The 15399-nt window shown below is 44.5% G+C and overlaps 1 protein-coding gene across 10 annotated transcripts in view; it reads left to right on the plus strand.

Annotated features, from left to right (window-relative positions):
- The window catches only part of GRIN2B (glutamate ionotropic receptor NMDA type subunit 2B), a 218392-nt gene that overhangs the window by 136139 nt on the left and 66854 nt on the right, over positions 1-15399 (plus strand). For all 10 annotated transcript variants that reach the window (XM_086887636.1, XM_023933981.2, XM_086887641.1 and 7 more), the window contains one exon: positions 5056-5170. In XM_086887636.1, the coding sequence (XP_086743762.1) occupies positions 5056-5170 (115 nt within the window). The remainder of the gene's footprint in view (positions 1-5055; positions 5171-15399) is intronic.

The raw sequence follows: 15399 nt of genomic DNA on the forward strand, positions 1-15399 counted from the left end.
TTTCACAACTCCACAAACCACCGATGGTGCAGCAGCATAAGGGACAGTGCAGGGCAGTGAGCAGTGGGAGAACCTCTGAGAGGTTCAGCCGGGATCAGGATTTTCAGAACAAATTCCATGGTGAAATTTGATCAAAGGCCCAGGCAGAGCCTGTTTTTGCCCTTTTTTGGGGTGAACAATTGGGTTTGATATCCCGTGGAGCCTGTCTTACCTCAAGAGACCTCATGCACACACAGCTGGGTCTGGATGGCTCTTGAGTGTGAGTTGGCTGTGTGCTGAGGCAGCCACAGAAATTTTGAACAATGGTATAGAGAAATAATATCTGTATTATTTTAAGCTTTCCATGGGTTTGGAGAATGGAGGTATAAGTCAGAAGTGAAAGGGATGAGTTGCAGTTTTCTCATTAAAAAACAACACTATTTCAGTCACTCAGATGAAGGCATTAACAGCATAGTTAGTGCTGGTTAAGTCTTTTATCTGTCAATCACTTGAGCCTTGAAGGTCAGAATTCCCATTTGTAGATAAATATATTGGTCCTAGACTCCCTTTTCCCTGGGCTTTGAGTCCACCCATCCTTTTGTCTGTCCATCCTTGTTCAGGAGCAGGTGTGAGGGCTGGGCAGGACCCTGCTGCAGGGCTGGATTGACGTACTCTGCCCCGGTTGTTTGCATCAGGCAAGGTGGGTTGGTCTTGCTGGTGCTGAGAGAGGGAACATGGCTTGGAGCTGTGGGCACTTCTACTAAAATGCAGTAACATGTTTTTGGTTTTTTGCTCCTTCCTGGGCATGAACTAGGTCTGTTTCCTGATACCTCTGACTGGTGAGTTTTTAACACTGTCTCTAGGGGGGAAAAAAAAGGCTATTTCACCATGCAGATTCTGTCGGGTAAAGGCCTTTCACTGCTTTCATCTCACTGCTGTTATGATTGGCCTCAGTGTTTCCCATTACAGTGAGATTCCAGACAGGATGATGGTGGTCAGCATCCCTATCCCTTTATTCTGCATCACATTCCACCAGCCTTTTACCCTGCAAAGGTAAAAGGTATACCACAGCTTTTCTTTCCCCAGCCTCCACCTACACCCTGTTTTTCCTCCATGTGCTGGGCTGCTGAGATGACTCCCCAGTGCTGACTGTGGAGAGGCTGTTTTATTTATATGGTCTGTCTTATTCAGGGAAGCGATCGATGTAAGGATAATCACGCCATTTCAGACAGACTGCTTGTCTCAGTGAAGCATAACAAGCTCTGACAGGACACAGGGGAGGGTGTGTGTTTGTGTGTGTGCTGCACACATGTGAGGCAGGGAATGTGACAGAGTGAACCGACGCAATGTCCAAATTTGCCCCTCCAGTCAGCAGGCTTAGGAGGAGCTGATTCCAAGAAAGGCACTGGAGGCAGAGGTAGGATTGGCTAGTGCTGATTTCAAATGCATCTCCTTCACACCTGTCTCTGGAGCAGAAAAAAATTTGGTTAGCACCCTTTCTTGTGTTCGCTCAAGCCCCCTGCACCCACCACATCTGCCTCTCCAGGCTTTCTCCACCACTGGCTGAAACCATTTAAAATAACATCATCTCTCTGCTGGCCCTAAATTTGCCATCTGATGTGGTTTTAATGCTCTATTTGCTATGCCTTTAAAACACTCTCCTTTAACTTTCAGGGCCGACAGCCTTACATCTAGGATGGGTGATGTTACCTCAGATCCCAGGATGGGGACTTAGGTCTAATTTCATTTCCCTTTGTTTGCGTCTGCTTGTCCATAGCACAGGGCTCACCATGTCAGCATGTTTCCACAGGCTGTGTATGTTTTGCTCTCACCCGTCTGAGTTTGGGCATTGTGTTTGCTGCATTGCCACTGGGCTGGCCGAGGGCTCAACCCTTCTGTGCTTGCATCAAGTAGCTCCAGAAATTGCCACATAAGCAAAATCTCTTGCTGAAAGGTGCTTCTAGCAAATTAAATTAAATTGCCTGTGTCAGCCCCCACCATGCCCCCTTTCTCTCCATCTTGGAGTCCCAAACATGCAGGGATTAAGATTTTTACAGGCACAGTTTCCTTCTGGTTTATGTCACCTTCCTGCACAACCTCATGTTGCCCTCACGTTGTGCCCCATCACAGCTGGTGGCTCAGTTCAGGTATGTCAGGGAGTCTCTCAGCTCCCTGCTTGCCTGATTAGGGACTGGAGTGTGTGTGGGCTGTAGAGAGTAGCCAAATCCCCCTGGTCAGAGCAAGCAGCTGTGGTGCTGGTGTAGCAGGGCAGCAGTGCTGCCGAAGGGGATGGCTACTGCTGCAGTTATGATGGAGGGCAGAGCCACTGGAGTGTGGCTGCCTTGCAGCATGCTGCTGACTCGGCCTGCCTGAGAGTCCTTCAAGCCCTGATGCTTTGTCACATAGGCTCAGTGCACCCAAGCAAGCCCTGCAATTCCCTGTGAGCTGCTCTCTCCCCCTGCATCCCTGTGCTAGGTGGCAGGGTAGGTACAGGGGAGCAGGGAAAGCTGAGGGGGGGTATGCCTCTTCTTCTGCACTTCTCCTGGAAACTTTTGTAAGCGTATTGATAACGGGTCAGAGAGAAAACACTCTGAAGAATTATATTGCCAAATTTGGAGACTAATTTCAGTCATTAAGGTGTGAAGCAAGGGATTTTAGTGCTGCTTTAAGTGTAAATCTCAAGGCAGCTCCAAGGATCGGAGTCATTGATGATCCCACCTTGATTACTATTAGAGGTTCTAATCTTTCCAGTGAAAATGAGCATAAATGACACCCTCTTGTCTCATATCTGTTGCTGATTTCTGTGAAGTTTTCTTGTCAGGCTGTGCAAGGGAGATACCTGTAGTGGAATTGTTCTTGGATGTGAAGAGAAAGAGGGTTGAGAATGGTTTAATATTGGTGTTTGTTAATTAGATGTTGGCATTGCTTACTCATTACTGGCATATAAAGCTGCAACTCCCATCAAGCCAATGGTATCCTCATCTTCTTGGAGCCTTTCTTTGTCTTTACTCTGGTGGCAGGTGCAGAGAAGTCATGAAGTTGTCATCTTGGTCCACTGGAAGATTCCTCCCACCACCAGAGCCTTAACTAGGTCTCGTAGGGTGCACATAGCTGGCAATTGCCTGTGCCTGGCATTCCTTAGTACCAGAACAATTCACACAGCTGGGAAAAAAAAAAAGAAGCCAGAAAAAGGGCATGTGTGGTCCTGACATGTGATGTTTTATGCCATTACAAACAATTGCGTGGCTAAGATTTTCCAGGTTGAGGATGTTTAGGGGTTCACTCAACGTTTGGGTTCCAAATAGCTTTGATTTTTGGAAAATAACCAATAGTCTGCCTTTGAAAATTGTCCAGTTGCAGATGCTTCATGCTGGGCTCCCTTATGGCTGTATTTCCAACACTGAACACATCCCTTGAAGGTCACAACATGGAGCAAGTGTGAAATTTCCTTTAGAAATAAACATAATTGCTGATTGCACTTGGCAATGGGGAATTAGTTAGATGAGTTTGGTTGATTAATGGAGTAAGAACAAAAAAATTTGAAAAGGGAATGACTAAAATCATGACCTGTTTTTTTCATTTGTTTGAAGAAGTTTCCCTGATACAATGGTTTCATTAGATTAGCAGGGGTGTCTCTGTGCAGATGGTAGGAAAGCGTGAACCCACTGAAAGAGCAGATTTTTTTCTCTTATTTATTTTCTTGAAATTGGTTCAAATTGAGTTCATAAGGGACAAATTGAAGCTGAATATTAGGAAATGTTTCCTGATGTCATGGTGTAATAGAGCAGAAGAACCTCTCATGTCTGTAATAGAAATGTTGCTTGTGTAATTTATAGAACTGTGCAAAGTAGGAGAGTGCAGAGTCCAGGGGCTAGCCCTGCAGGCAGCTTGGTCACCTCTGCCTCTCATGGTGATGTGATGCTACTGGTGCCACAGCAGATTTACAAAGGTAAAATCTACTTCATGCAACAGGATTGTGAATTGAAGTGAAATATATGAACAGGGTAAACTGTCAGAGTGCCACGGAGATGTCATATAAACCACTGAACTGTGAAATGTGTATTTACCTCCTCTTCCCTACAGTGTATTTCTAGATGGTCTGACAGTTAAGGAAACAATAGACCTGATTCTTATTTACAGCAACACCCCTTTAACATGCTCTCACAATGGAGCAAGGCCTTGAAATGAGTGTAGCTGTAATCTCAGCCCACTTAAAGATCTTCCCTATTGCCAGAGCTGAGTAAGGAGGTTTTAGGATAAATGAGATTGAAGCTCTGACTGTTTACCTGTCCATTTGTTCAGCTGACATGAAATGCTCCAACAGGGAGTTCCTTCTGCAGAAGTGATGGGGTCTTCCCAGACAAAGAGAATCGCTGATGTTGGCTGCAGGGCTGATCACCCTTTAGTTTGATTTTACTGGGAACAAGGCTCGACTCTGTCCCTAGGAAAAAGGACTTTCACTGGGCTCTTTCAATATCCTTATCCCTATTCCTAAGCTCCTTCACAGGATCACTCTGGGCCTCATGAGGTGTGCTGGCTTTGGTAGGGATAGAGCTTCTTGCAGGTTTGCTGCTCCTTCCTCTGCTTCCCTAGTCACTGCCTCGATATTTGGGCTGGGGGGAGGCTGTCTCCACTGCTTCACCTGTCGCCCATCGCTGTCCTCAAATGGCATGCAAAATCCCTTTTGGAGAGTGAGCGAAGTGTGGGCTGTGGAGTGTGTTTACACAGCTGATTGCTATGGATCCCTCTGCCCTTTGAGGCAGAGGAAAACCAGGGACTGTGGGCATACATGTGGGTGTGACTCTTAGAGTGCTTTTAGGAATTCATTGAGAGCCAACACAGTACATCACTTCGCTATCCCAGTCACAAAATGGGGGCAATTTCCCTGCCTTGCCTGACTGTCCCATTTTCTGGACTAATTGTCCTGTTTTTCTAACTCCCTTCTTCTTAAATTTTCCATTGTTTGAACTGTGGTCCTGCCCTCCTGATGTGAGCTGAAGAGGGGAGGGGAGGGTCTTGTTTTGGGTTTGGTTCCCAAGCATTAATGTACTCCTTGCTCTCTTCTCTCTCCCACAGGTACCTGATCAATGTCACCTTTGAAGGCAGGAATTTGTCGTTCAGTGAGGACGGATACCAGATGCACCCCAAGCTGGTCATCATCCTTTTGACCAAGGAGAGGAAGTGGGAGAGGGTAGGATATGTTTGGTAATTCTCAAACTGTGTCAGAAGAAGAGGGAAGGCTCCAGGCAAATAATCCTCCCCATCTTTCTGTACTTCCTATCAAGGGCTAGCAATCTGCTTCTTGTATCCCAGATTACTGGTATCTCCAGTGCCCAGGCTGCTGTCTTCTCCATGCAGGATGCCATTACAGTCTTCCATTAGCATGCATAAAAAATTCATCAGCTTCCTCTCTGTAACCTCTGAACATAAGTTTTCCAGCCTTTCAGAGAAGATATCTCCTCTATGCCGTGAGTTTCAATGGCTGAGACAGAAAATATTTTTCAGTCTGGCTTGATGGCAGTGAAGTTCTGTATGGTAGGTGACTACGACTGAGCTACAGCCATGCTTGGAAATTGATGCCAGTATTAACTGTGCTTGATATATCTGGCCAGTACCCCTTGAAATGGCATGGTGCATTAAGTAGGATGTGAACGTGAGATCATATTGAGTTGTTCAAAGATCCAAATTTGCATATTTTGGAATAATTTGCATGTAACCCAAAGCACCATTTTAGAAATGGTGTGAATTTCTGAGTTAGTGGGAAGTTTTGGTTCATTTCACCTCCCACATAAATGTCAGTGATCCAGGCTAAGAACAAGCATTCCCAAAGGGTTTCAATTGAGGCAGAGGGGGTAGTTGAAGAAAATGAGATATAAATGGGTGTGAGAAGTCAGAGTAAAGGAAGGAGAATTCATCAGAACACTTGATAGATATGAAAAAGAGGTTGGTCTGGATGCGATCATGTGTATGGCTTAGAAAAATGTCCCTTTGTCCCACCACACAGAGAAAACTTTCTCTCCTTGCCTGCTTGTTCCCTGCACAGGCTTGCAAGTGGCCTGCTTGGTGTAAGAGAGGAACAAATTAATGGGGAAATGAAAATGAAATGGGGATCTGTCAGGAGAAGTGTATTCAGAAGAGAGCTGTAGGAACAACTTGTGGATGAGACAGAAGAGCAGTCACCTTGGTTCCTGGAAGGCACTAGGATCTCCCAGTAGTCCCAGGAATTTGGGAAGAAGGAGAAAGGCCCCAGCTTGTGCCTGGTTTCCAAGAGGAGCTGTCTACCTCATGGTCTTGGCACTATTCAGACCAGATGAGTGTGTGTGGTCTGGAGAAGAGGTCTCAGGGGGCCAGGCGTGTCAGGAAACAAAGGGCATGGCATAACATGTGTGGACAGCTGAAGGCAAGCTGTCTAGATACTGCACAAGGTGTGGACATGCAAAGCTCAGGCTGCAGAGACCTCACATCAGGCTTACTCTGTCACTCAACTTCATTAAACCTTACCAGGAAAAGTCCAGGAGGATTTGTTCCTAGCTGGCACCAAATTTGTTCTCACGGGGGAAAATTCCATCGTCAGAGAAGGAAAATGAAGCAGTAGCAGCATGAATCCTCCTAGGGGTTATTAGCAGGGCTGGCTGTGGGAATCTGTTGCTGGAATGCTTTGCAGTCTCCAGGGAGGCACAGCTAAATACCAGTCCTGTTTTTATCCTGCCTGTCACATGCTTCACATGTCGCACCTTCAATGAAGGCTTGGTGGCTTCTGTCAGTGGTGAAAAGGGTTGTTCAGTCCCTGAGAGTGTATTTGTGGGCTCTCAGATGAACCAGACAATTAGTAGAAGGGATCCTGGTGATCACGAGTGTTGGGATTAGATCTGTGACCTGCTTGAGCCTTGCTGTCTTTGGGGACTACTTGGCATACATTAAATCAAAACAATCTTTCATTTCATAGGAGCTGGGGCTGGACTATAATGAGGCTATAATGAACTATGGTATTAGTGGTAAGAAAAACACATAGTGCTTCCTGGACACAAATATTTTGTCTTGAAGTGGGTGTCTTTCTCAGAGAGGATCAGATTATTATAATCAAACTCCAAACTGGTTTAATTTTCATGCTGGCATTTTCTTCATGGAAGACACTGAAGTAGTCTCCAACATGTTCCAATCATAGACCAGAAGCTTTCATACCTGGAACCTCATGCTCTTTTTCCTAATTTTTTTTCCATTCAGTAGAAATGGAAACATAAAAATATAAGTGTGAAACAGAGATCTTTGTGACAAAGAATCATAGTTTTGTTCCATGCTTGCAGAGAGTCAGGCAATACAAACTGTTGGCCCTTAACTGCTCACAGGCAATGCTACAATACAAGAAATTACTGATAGACTTTTAGCACATAATTCCAATACCTTTAGAACATGACCCAAATTCTCACTAATTTTATGTAAATAACAAGATGTTTCATCCTGGCAACTTTTAGGCAAACACTCAGGCAGTAGGAGACATGAGATAAAAGACTGCATGGGAAGCACTGATTTGATCCAGTTGCATTCACTGTAGCTCAGTCTTTAACTACACACTTCTATCCACAATCAGATGCTATGCCTGGAAGGAACATCAAGAGGTCATCTAATGCCATCCTGAGCCCCAAGAGAGGGTTTAACTAGACTGAAATTATTCCTGACAGATGTTTGTCTCACCTGTTCTGAGAGACCTTCAGTGCTAGAAATCCCAAGTCGACCTCTTCTATGACTTCGTTCTCCTTACTGTGCTAAGTTTTTCTAATGTCTAACCTAGATTTCTCTGGCTGCAATTTAAGCCCATGAATACTTTGTGTCTCCCTAATGGACTTAGGGAACTGTTTATCCTCTACCACTTCTTATTGTCCCTATGTGGGTTTGAAGTCTTCTATCATGTTGTCTTCCAGTCATCTCTGGTGTAGGTTAAACAAGAATTTGTTCATTTCTTCTTGGTAGGTCATGTTTTCTAGTCTTCTGATCATTTCTGTTAGTCTCCTCTGGGTTTAGTAACACAGTTTGCAGCTCTGTACAACTTGGTGCATTTGATTCTTGAAAGATGGCAAATGGATTTTGAGGGTATGTCTCATGGAGTAGAGATATATAAAAAGATATGTTTTAAAATAGGTGTGAAATCTTCCATTTTCTGAGCAGCAAAGATCCAGACAGTGACTGAACTGTTTCAGGATTTCAGGTCTGTGAAATCTTTTGTGATCTAGATTTTTTTTTTTCCCAATTTGGGAATAAATATCTTCACAACATCACCAGTTATTTCAGAACAGGAATTAATTTTCCAGAGGAGTTGTAGCTGCCCCCAGACTCTGATGATGATAAATCTCCTCGTGAATGCTTCAGACAAACTGAAGCCTTACAGGGCTGACAATCATGAAAGAGCAAGAAACCGCTTTCTACAAGGGGACAGTAACTTGAGCTCTCCTGCTTGTCTGAACCATGAGTAATGATTCATAATGATAAGCAAATGCTCTGAATTTCATTCACTTCTCTGTACTCTGCTCCTTGGGGGCAGAAGGCTGCATACCTTCCCTCACTACCTTTTCATCAGCTGGTTAGTAAAGCTCTTTGCTTCACTGGCCAGATAGCCTAGGGGTGTTTTGGGTGCCTAGATGCCCCTGTTGTATTTATCCTAGAGATGCAGATATGCAGATGGAGGTAGTGAAAGATGTTCACTCTCATGCCTCATGAAGGGCCATGCCTCAGTGCAGTGGTGAGTGCGGGCCAGATGCCTTGCAAAGCAAACCAGAGGGTCTGTACTACACTAGATTTTGTGTCAGTGGGTTGTGATATTTTGTGTGGGAAGAATTTTCACCTAGTATTTTCCTTCACTATTTGCCTTTCTCTTCTGCTCTCCTGTGATCCCACATATGATGAGAACTTAATTTTGGGTTCATGATCCCTTTGTGAAAGCTAGCAACTACTTCTATCTCCAGCTCTTGCTCATATCCTCCTTCTCTACTGAGTCCTATCCCACTAGCTCCCTGCCAGCAGTCCTGTCTCACTAGCTCCCAGATCCTTGCATCTGCTTCCTCACTTTCCCCAGCAAACCTGGGGTGACACAAATGTTAGGAACTTTGAGGCCCTCTTCCAGATTCTTTACTTCGATTACTAGTGAGGTTTACATCACTTGTACCACTAGTTTGTGCTCAGCCTCTCCTGTTTGCTGATTCTTCTCTGCCTCTTCTCTTAGTTGTGTCACTGGGGATTCAGCACTTTTCCATGAGGCTCATGACACCAACTTCTTGTGCCACCCCACAGAGCCCTTTGGCTCACAATCTCCCTCCATCTCTTACCAAGCACACCCCATTCACTCCTCTTCCTGTCTGGACAAGCAAATATCCAGGTGATGGTTTTGGCTAGGGTGTCACTATGAGCCATCTTAGAGGACAGATGGGAAACTTATGCTGAAAGATTCATTCTCCTTGCTGCATGTACTAATCCTCTGCCCCTATCAACCTTCACCCCACTCAGCAGATAAAATGTTTGCCTGCTGCTGGTGCTATAATTATCAGCATTTGACTTTTGAACTCTTCAGCTCCATCAGGGTCTGTTCTGCTTCCTCTAGCTGTTGGTGTGACCATGACTACAAATTCATGGGCAGGCTGCTCCTAGCCTGTACCCTTACAGCATGGTACACATTAGTGCTCCCTGGGAATGGGGCCATTTGCTGTGACATCCTGTCAGCTGCCTCAGTGACTGTAGACTTCCAGGACTTCCTAATGCTGCAACAAGGTGGAAAATAGTGCCACTACTCTCTGCCACATGGGCTTTCCAGAGATGTGTTCAGCCTCGATCACAGTCTGCATGAATTTGTGAACTTCTGTGACCCTGTCTCCAGCTTGGGACAGAGCACCATTATGCCTACCCATGCCTGGGAAGGGTTCCCCTGGGGTATAGGAGGGAGATACAGAAAGGAAAGAAGGATTTAGAAGAGAAAAATGCAAAATTAAGCTTTCCCTTATCTAAAAAATAAGGAAAGAGAACAAGATAAATTTTTGGACACCTAAATAATTGTTGAAAAAAGCTGATCAGCTTTTCAACTGATCAGCTGCTTTTCATGCCCCAGTAGGGAGAAAGAGGTTGTCTTGCTAAATTTTCAAGCAGAAAGATTTCAGTTAGTTATGTAGAGAGCTGCCTAATTATTGGCATGGTGAGACATGGTGAGGCTCATTTGCTGGTAGAGGTTCATTTGCTGGAGGACATAGAGAAAAATATCCAGCAGGGCAGGATCTCAATCTGTCTTGTCCTTCCTCCGAGCTGGTGGATGCAGTAAGTGATCTCTTGTGGTTCTCTGCCAGCCTACATTTCTGTGATTAGATGAGCAAGACAGACCTGAAGAGTGTCTCACAAAAACCAGCTTATTTCATAGGAGAGACAACCCAGGTTATGGACAAGCTGATCAGCAGAAATTTCAAGCCTGATCCGGTGAGGACATAATTTTTTCAAGCTTCTACCATGAACCTTTTGTACGAGCAGGCAGTTGGCATGTGAAGGCTATTGTGCATGGCTGCAAACAAGAGCTCTTACGGAGGCACTTGTCACCTCCTGAAGTCTGCACCTTTGGGGAGCTGATGAACACCACAGAGCTGCTGAAGAGGCTGTAGCATTTGATGATGATTCAGCCTTCAGGGCTGATCTCAAGTCTTACTGTGCATTAAAAGAAATATTCGCTGTCATCTCTTTGTGTGCTTCAATGTCCCAGTGGCAGAAATAACAGGGAAGAGGACAGAAGATACCGATCGGTATTCTTGGCTTTTAGTAACGGTCCATGTGGTACTGACCACTCCGTGAAGAATCAATATGAATCATGTTATCCTATCTGTTATATTGCTTAGCAGGAGGAAGGCCTTCGATTTTCTTCATTTCACTTTCTTAGAGAATAAAAGCCTCCTTAAAGAAGGCTCTTTAAAAATAGGAGAGGAACAAAAATGTAGGGTTGTGAGGTGAAAACTGCAGCTGTACAAATCCAAGGCCCTCCCCTGCCTTTTGAAAGATGACTAGATTTTTTGAGACAGTTTCTTCCTTGTGTTGTCTGGTGCCCACCTAGCAAGCCTTTCTGATCACTTACACATTGCATGCACGTGTATGCTTGCCTCCATGGAGTAGAAGTTACTGTCTTTGGTTGGGTTCTGCTTTCTGTGTGGACTTCTGGCACCTTGCCTGTGTGTCCAGGGAGGAAATTATTTTTTTATTTCACCGACTCCTTTTGCAGTGAGACAAGATTGGATTGTTTTTTCCAATCAGTCTTGTTTTGCTAATTTTGCTGTGTACATGGGGATTTATGACTCATTGTCCCTGGGGAGAAATGGCATAGAAGTTTGTTTAAACCTACTCAGAGTAAGTGACTGATTCTGTTCCCACAGAACCAGTTTTTAGAAGGATATAGCTTCTCTTTGGGCAGAGGGACTGTTCTGGATTCAAGCACATATGGCTGAAATTAGAACGGGAGTCTGTACGTGCATTTCCCCCCTTATTTTTGAAGTGTTCTTTCTGGACGTGTCTCTAAGAGACCATAATTTGCTTAATGCCTTGCTTCTCATTAGACAGCAGACTTGCATCAAAGAATACATATTTTATGGATATCCCACTCCCAAGTGAGTGTCCCTTAGACACCTGATCTAGGTCACATCTGATGGGTCTGTTTATGACCCTGATTCAATCAGACAACCAGATGGCTTTATTTGTGCACCTATGCTGCACCCACTGCCAGGATTTGGCCTGACTTCTCACGGTTGTCCAGGATCTAACTGTATGTATTTGTGGCTAATTATGGCCATGTTAATCTTGCACTGACTCCTAAAGAGAAGGGCAGACCCAAGTGCTGCACAAAGCCTTCCTTATCAGAGGATAAATGGAAAAATCTTTCTGAAAAAGCCTTCTATGTAAACCTTGCAGACATGCTGGTCAAACTGTGTCTTTGCTGTATTACTGCAAATAATAACCTAGTCTAGCTCTGACCAAGGAGAACATATTGGGTGTCTGTTCCTAACCACTGTTATGTTATGTCATTATAAGCTGTCCACTCTCTTTGCCTCTTGCTGAAGCAGTTCCTGACTTTGCTTGAATTTTGGAATGTATTTGTATGATTCATGAGCCTGCAGAAAAATATTCTGGCTCTTCTCCACCAGACCCTACTCCCTTGCTACTGGAGGGAATTCTTACATTGAAACAATGACAGCTTCTTGGAGAGACCTTGTCCTCTTATGCAAATCAGATATTGGAATATCTGGAGATCTTTATTAAGCCCAAGCTGTAGTTAGAATGCCTCCTACCATTTCTGTGCTGGTGTAGCTGATGAGGGTGATAGCAGCCATCTGACCTTTACTGGAGTTGCCAACCTAACTCCTTGGACTGGGTATCCCGGAGGATTGTGCTCCGTGTACTAATGTGATAACAACATCCAGCCACAAGAGAAGACTGCCCTCATCTCCATTGTATTCTGAATGAGAACTCATGTCTGGAGCTCTCAGCTGACTTGCTCATGCCACACAGTGAGAGGTGCCACTGTAAACCTTTGCCACGTGTATATCCTCTTGCACTGCTGTCCCCAGCACCCAGTTATTGATTTGGGACTCTGCTCTGCAGGGAGCTGAATGAACATTAGCAAATGAGGTGGCTCCTACCCCAAAGTGGTTACACTTTAATTACAAGACAAAAGGTAGCAGATGGGTACAGATGGACCAACGGGGGAGTACAAGGGAACAATCAGACAACATTAGTCAGCATGGTAGGCAGCAGGCTTTACACACCAATTGCCTAACTTTTATAGACCAATTGCCTAACTTGTGAAGGCTTTGATAGGCAGCAGAGAATTATAACTGGTTTTGTGCAGGTTTATGGGAGCCTCATCAAGAGTGTGAAGGGCAGGCAAGGAAAAGCAGTAAAGGTGCTTGGAGAGCTTCAGCTGAGAAGGTACAACAGCTCAAAAATACCCAGTGCTGATGGAAAATTTCCAGTCTTCTTAATATCTAAATATCTTAATATCTAAATCCTAACTTTGCAGAGAACCAAAAAACCTCTGGTAAGGCCACATCTTGCAGTGCAGCACAAAATCCCAGTGCAGGACCTATGTGCTAGCTAGTGCCAGAGTCACATTACCCCTGCTTGCCACATTGCTTCTGGTTGAAACCCCTCCTGCTTGCCAGAAGCTTGGAGATTTCCGTGGCATGTCAGATGCTGCTGTGTATCAGTGTTCCTTTAATCATGAGCATTGCATTGATTGTAGGAATGTTTCATCTCAGCCTGTTGAAAATATACATCCATATCTTAATGCAGGAGATAGCTAATTTGCTATGGCAAGATGAGCTTTCAGGTATGGGTACAGTAATTACATATTCCTATCACAGCACAGTATCAAGGAGCTATCCCATCATCATCCCTGATCAGTCCATAACATCCTCAAAAACCCCCCCCAAAAAAAAAAAAAAAAAACCAACAAAAAAAAGACCAAGGAGGGTGATTTGATTTTGTCCCTAATTTCAACCCTAATTTCAATCTGAACACAAGAATGACTTTTCCACAAATTCCATGTACAAGTGGACTGACTGAAGTGGCTGGGGTCACTTGGCTTGTTCAGCCTGGAGGAGAGGAGACTGGGCGGACACCTCATAACAGTCTCACAGAATTCATGGCTTCACAGAATCACAGAACATGCTGAGTTGGAAGGGACCCACAAGGATCATCAAGTCCAACTCTTCCTCACAAGGGTAAGCGGCCAGGCAGACACTGATCTCTTTTCTCTGTGACCAGTGAGAGGAAATTACATGAAGCTGTGCCAGGGGAAGTTCAAGCTATATATTAGGAAGAGGTTCTTCACCCAGTGGGTGGTTGGGCACTGAAACAGGTTCCCCAGGGAAGTGGTCACAGCACCAAGGCTGATAGTTCAAGAAGTGTTTGGACAATCCTGTCAGGTACATAGTGTGATTCTTGGGATGGTCCTGTCCAGGGCCAGAAGTTGGATCCTTGTAGGTGATCCTCGTAGGTCCTTTCTAACTGACGATATTCTAGGATTCTGTGATTCTGTGACTATTTTTCAGCCCAACAGTAATTACTTCATCTACACTCCCCTCAGGAGTGATGTGAACAGGTTATGTATCCTTCAATACTGGACAGATACACAACATACACATACACATACACACCCTTGCTTTGTGCCCAGTCATCTACTGGAAATTACTTCAGGGAGTCTGTAGCAGTGAGGAACCACACAGGTGCCATTGGAAGAGGAAGTTTATTTCCTGTTGCTTCTGGTGGCCAGACTGTGCCATGAAAAGGCAGCTGAAGAAAGCATGGGAGTTTAGGCAGCTTTAAGATTTGAAATGCATGAAAAGATGAGGGCACAGAAAGCTAGCAGCCAACCAAACTGAGTCTGGAGAAATAACTAGCGGAGCTTCAGTTGAAGGAGACTCACTGTGAGTGAACGTGCCCTGAGGATGTGTTTTCATCTGTTCAGTTGCATTTGCTTGAAACTGTCTCATGTCAACGACATCTTTGCTTGGCCTGTGAAACCTTTGCTTTTTCTATTTTTACATTATCTGAATGTTATTAACTGGAGGGTCTGTTTTCCTTCCATGGGGCTTGAGAGAAGGGAAGTGCTGTATATTCATAGGACCCTATGTTTTTCTTTCTTTTGCCTTTTTCTTTCTCTTTCTCCTCCTCTTCTCTATTTGTTTTTTGGTAAGATTTTGGCAGTTTGATTTTCCTGCAGTAAAAGTCTGGCCTCATTTGCTTCTGAATGAATTTGAAATAATGTTTGCCTAATATGAAATGGCTCAGACATTTTTCAGTAAGAAATAGCTTGTTTGTTGTGCCTTTGGCTTGGTTTGCTTCTCTCCTCTGCTGTTGGCTCCAGCCAGTGTTCCATTGCTTGTTGTCACATGCTCCTTGTTTTGTGTTTGAACCCTGGTTGTATGTGGTTGACTTGGCTTGATGCTGAACTGTACCTTGACGGTACTTTTTACTAGACCAGGACAGTCTTTTCCCTTGTGGTCTTTTCTGCACTGTTACCTGTAAACTTCTCTGCTGTTTTTCAAAGGTATTTCAGTGTTAAAGCTGTGGTTATTGGGGCTACTCTGTGCTTGAGTTACTCTCGCTGCTCATGAGCTCTGGCATGCGCTCAGTGCCATCGATTTGAGCATGCAATATGTTCAGCATCGTTTGTTTTCCCTGTGCCTGAAGTGTGTTTTCCCCAAGTCTGTAATTTTTCAAGACTGCCTTTGGTAACGTTAGATCCTGGCTCTGAGTCTTTCCTTGCCTTGCAGTGGTGTCTGAGTTTCTGTCAGCATCCTTTGGCCTTTCTTCCTTGTGAAAGGACCTGGCATTTACTGACCTGAGTTTAATTCTAAAATGGTCTGGGAATTGTGCTGTCTTCTGCTGAGTCAGCAGTTTGACAGTTAT

Source organism: Cyanistes caeruleus, chromosome 4, assembly GCF_971803275.1.
Source record: "Cyanistes caeruleus chromosome 4, bCyaCae1.hap1.1, whole genome shotgun sequence".
NCBI lineage: Eukaryota > Metazoa > Chordata > Aves > Passeriformes > Paridae > Cyanistes > Cyanistes caeruleus.